Below are 4,657 nucleotides of genomic sequence, written 5' to 3'. Positions count from 1 at the left end.
CCCCCTTCCTGCCACCCGACCCCCCCTCCGTCTCCCGCCTCTTCTGCCCTCATCCTGCCCGCGCCCCACTCTTCCACCTGGGCCTCCGCCGTGCCACTCCCACCCCAACGCAATCCTCAACATCTCCCCGTATCATGCTACTCCCACCCCCTTCCCACCTCTCCAGGGCCGCGTCCCTCTCGATGTACTTGCGGTGCTCGTCCAGAGACGTGGCACCGATGCACTGCAGATTCGTTTCGTTGAGGCGAATGAAATAGAGGGCACAGTCTCGGAACCGTCGAGGGCGACGAGGGCGCCGAGAAAGGCCGCGCATTCCTACGCACAACAGGGTCAGACGAGGGGCTGCCTGCACCGTCTGCGGGGGTCCGAGGAGCCGCCGGGCAGAGCGACAAGCTGGTCGTACAGGCTTTGAGCGTGAGCTCAACTAGCAGGGGGCCACGCGCACGTGCTCCAGGGGTAGGCCCACCTGCAGGTCCCCCCTGGCCAGGGCCGGCTTGATGAGGTTTGAGATGTCCAGCCCGCCGCCACCGCCGCCGCCGCGGCCCACGGCGCCGGCGCCCACCAGCGTGTGGATCTCGTCGATCCTGGCGGCAGGGCGCGAGGACGCTAGCTGGGTAAACTGCAAAAACCAGCATGTTTGACGCAAAGCTACCAAGCGGCACGACGATTTAGCAGACAGCCAGCGGCCAGAGCTGAGCAAATCAGCACCCCACAGCCGCAGGGTGCTAATTTGCTGCACGATCGTCATGCTTCAGATAAGATCAGACCGGGTCAGATCGGCGCTCACATGAGCACGACGTCTCCCGCGTCGCGCGTCTCCTGCATCAGCCGCGTCACGCGGTTCTCCAGCTCGCCGCGCTCCTTGGCGCCGGCTATGAGGAGGCCCACCTGGTAGGAAAAACAGCGCAAGCAGGGGGATGACATGCACACAGGAGGGTCAACACCGCGCCAAGCAAAGCGTGAGCAATTCGTGTAGCAGCCTAGAAGTGTGGGCGACGCGCTGAGGCCTGCCTACTGCTCGCGGCTGCAAGTGGCTGCGCCACGCTTCCGCCGCCCAACAGCTCTCTGTCGCACTGGTCCCTGCCGCTGTCGGCGGCGCAGATCCGAACACACTGGTCACGCCGACCGCAGGACAATAGCCGCGCTGATCCGGTCCGACAGACGCGGTACTGAAAGCGCGAAAACACCCGCCAGGCCTCACGTCAAGCTGCATGATGCGCTTCTTCTCCAGGAACTGCGGCAGCGGGGAGCCGTCCAGCGACTGCTTGTGCACGATGGCGTAGGCCAGGCCCTCCGCGATGGCCGTCTTGCCCACGCCTGGTGGTGGGTGTGGCGCGCGGGACAGCCACCAGGGCAAGGGGGCGTAGCTTTGGCACCAGCAACGTGGCAACGCGGCCCGCCAGCCCGCGGCGCCGGCTGCATGCAGCCTTCCCCTCTGAGCACCAGTATCCAAACTTCGACAAGTTGACCTTGATATCGCTCAAGTCGACTGTCTCTGGAGTCACACCGTCTGTGCAGACTCGTGACCACCTCGCAACCCACCCGGCTCCCCCAGCAGGATGGGGTTGTTCTTGGTGCGCCGCCCCAGGATCTGCATGATGCGCGCCACCTCGCGCTCGCGGCCGATAACCTGGCAGAGCGGCGACCGCACCGTGTGGATGGTCGACCGCTAGGAGGGACCGCAGCCCTGGCCAACCATCCCCGGCACAGCACGGCTGCAGCGGCGGCGGCTGCTGCCCGACCCACCGACCTGCTGCTCGCATGGCACACAGCCCCAGGGCAGCCTGGGGCCGCTGGCCTCCGCCCAAATCACTGCCGTATCCGCCGATCCACCGCTCGCTGGCCCCGCTCTCCTGTCGCGAATCTAAAAAAAAATCCCGACTCACGGCCACCGCCGCCGACGATCTCACCCTGGCCGGCCACAAGCGCGCAGGCTCTCCCCCGCCCCCTGGAGAGAACGGCCGGATCACTCCCCGCCCTTGCCGGCTGCCCAGCCACTCACCGGGTCGACCTTGTTGGCCCTGACCTCCGCGCACAGATCACGGCAGTACTCCTCCAGCGCCTTGGGGCCCTCCTTCTCCTGGACATCAAGATTTTGGGGTCAGAAGGTCGGGGATCAGCAGGGGCGGCGGCACGACCGGGAGAGGGTCGTGCATCGGCGCGGCGGCGGCCGGAGCCGGGCGGGTGCGCGCGGCCTTGGCGCCCGCCGGGGCCGCCGCAGACCCCCGCACGATCGCCGACCGGTATGCGCCGCAGCGCAAGCCCCGGCCGTGCCAGAGTGTCGCCTGCCAAGGGGCCCGCATTCAGTGTATTCGCCAAGGCTGTGTGCGCACCGCTTTCTTCTTCTTCGGGGCGTCGACCTCGGCCTCGCCCTTGAGCCGCTTGACCGCCTCGGACCGCAGCACGTCCAGGTCAGCGCCCAAGCTGCGCGGCACACGCATGCATGTGGGCGCGGTTGTGTCGCCATCTGCAATGTGCCCGCTCGCTCCTCCACTGCTGTCGGCAGACTCGCTCGCCGCCTAGCTGCCTAACTTTTAGGCCAGCACGACCCGACGAATCAAGCAACCACACCTGCAACGGCTGGCCGTCACATGAAAGTTCCCCGCAGCAGCCTACGGATCACGGGCCCTGCTTGGGAGCATCCCGGGGTGCCCGCCCCCTCGCACCTGACCAGCACGCGGCGCCCCATGCACTCGTGCTGCCCCAGCAGCGCCAGGAGGATGTGCTCGGGGCTGATGTAAGGCACCGCGGAGCGCTTGCACTCCTGCGCGCGCCGGTGGCGTGCCCCATTGCGCAGGAGAGCAGGCGAGAGAGCGGCGCGCAGGATCAGCAGCAGGCGCCGCCAACTGCACAGTGCCCGTCGCGGCGGGGCGCGTGGCAGGCAACGGTTGCCGCCTCAGCCGCTACAGAGGCCTGGCTGCCGCCATTGCGGGCGAGCGGGCGACCCCAGCCCAGCGCCGCGGCGCCCCAGAGCAAGCTTAGCAAATGCTGCTTCACCCCACACCCCACACCCCACAACCCTGAACTGCCTCCATCCCCACAGCCATTACTGATCGTGCTCCTCAGCGCCTCCTGCCCCTCAGGCCTTCCCGCCCCTCAGCCCCCTCACGTTGGTGGCGGCCTCGAAAGTCTTGCGGACCTCCCGGCTGAAGGGGATGTTGTCGGCGTCGTCAGCGGCCCTGCGGCGCCCGCTCGTGAGGGCCTGCACCGCCGCGCGCGCCCGCTGGGTGTGTGCGATGTGGTTGTGGCGGGGGACCAAGGGGCCGGGGGGGCAGGGTTGTGAAGTTGCGGCACGAGCAGTGGTCGTCGCACCCAGGCTTCAGAACGCGGCAGGTAGCCCAGTTCGCCATCTCTGGTGAGACGCCGGCGTTCACTGCTGGTTCTACAACGCGGGCATGGTGCTTGGGGGGGCCATAAGCAACCGCTTCTGGCCAAATGCGCAGGCGCCCCCCTGGGAATCTCGCATGCAGACACGCATGGGGCGCAATGCACACACACGCTGCGCCATGGCAATCCATCGCCAGGCATACGTGGGCGAGCGAGGGTGCATGTGTGTCGCCATGCAATCGCGCTCTTTGAGGAAGCAGGCGTGCGGGCGCACGTCATCCGTGATGCCACTGTTCAGGTAGCCGTGCTTGGAGGTGGTATCCTCTGCCACGAGACCCAGGAGCACGTACTCCGAGGTGACCTTTGAAGGGGGCGGGGGCGTGTGTTCGGGATGCAAGGCCGCGTGGCGGATGGCAGGGGTGCGGGCTGTCGGATCGCCGGACGGCGGCTTTGGAGGGGGGTGGCACCCAAGCCAGCAAGTGGTATGATAGGGAATTCTGAGGCATGCAACAGAGCACATTGCACTGGGATGTGCTTTGTGGGGTGGAGCGTCCGCAAATGCCGGCCGACGCAAGTATCATCCCGCCATATCCAGCACGTCGCCAGCATCCCGCCAAAGCGTCTCACCTCCGGCGCGCCTAGCTCCTTGGCCTGCTGCTGCGCGATCATCACGCTCCTGATGCTCCGCTCCGAGAAGCGTTCGAACACAGCCCGGGTCACGATGTGCCTCCTGCCCCGCGAGCTGGCTGCAACCGTGACGGTGATGGACCCATTCCTGGCGGCCCGGCTGAGGACGCGAGACTCAGCACCGGATCGAAAGCCCTTTCCGGCCTGCATACAGCACGCCTGTATGCTGCACCGCGAGGTCACGCCGGGTCTCGTGCAGGGCACCGCCAGCACAGACGTCCGCTGCCGCAGCAGCGGGGTAGAGGTGCTCTGATGCTTCAACATGTGTGACGATGTGGGCCTCTATATGGCCCCAAAAGTGAAGTCCAGATCACGCTTGAATTTTTAATTGCTCCCCTCCGCTTTTTCAATGTTGTGTGTGAATGACAACGTCTATTCAAACACGTAGAATCAATGATTTACAAGCTGGCACCTGACTTGAACGGAGAGGGCTCTGACTGATGCTGGTGCTCTGCCGAAAGGGGCGAGAAGGACGCGCGCGTGGTCTGAAGACGTGCGTTTAAGCAAGCGATGGTGTTTGTGGCGCATGTACACGAATGAGTCCTTGACATGCTAGGTGGCGAGCGCCGCGGGCGTGGCCGACGGGCCTGCTGACCGTGCGTAGCGGCCTACTCCCTGAACAAACTGGATCACTACACCGGGG

General features: G+C 66.1%; 1 protein-coding gene across 1 annotated transcript; it reads right to left on the bottom strand.

Annotated features, from left to right (window-relative positions):
- Nucleotides 1-424: 424 nt before the first annotated feature.
- On the bottom strand, nucleotides 425-3,996 carry MNEG_10330 (putative ATP-dependent Clp protease ATP-binding subunit; the record flags this gene model as incomplete). Its single annotated transcript, XM_014041199.1, has 10 exons — nucleotides 425-584; nucleotides 788-888; nucleotides 1,202-1,317; nucleotides 1,543-1,630; nucleotides 2,003-2,080; nucleotides 2,334-2,424; nucleotides 2,667-2,764; nucleotides 3,110-3,223; nucleotides 3,602-3,688; nucleotides 3,955-3,996. The coding sequence occupies 10 exons, from the start codon at nucleotides 3,994-3,996 to the stop codon at nucleotides 425-427; spliced, it is 975 nt and encodes a 324-aa protein (XP_013896653.1).
- Nucleotides 3,997-4,657: the final 661 nt, after the last annotated feature.

Source organism: Monoraphidium neglectum (assembly GCF_000611645.1).
Source record: "Monoraphidium neglectum strain SAG 48.87 unplaced genomic scaffold scaffold02273, whole genome shotgun sequence".
NCBI classification, from domain to species: domain Eukaryota; kingdom Viridiplantae; phylum Chlorophyta; class Chlorophyceae; order Sphaeropleales; family Selenastraceae; genus Monoraphidium; species Monoraphidium neglectum.
The sequence above is the reverse complement of the archived record's forward strand: the minus strand, read 5'-3'. Positions and strand labels throughout refer to the sequence as shown.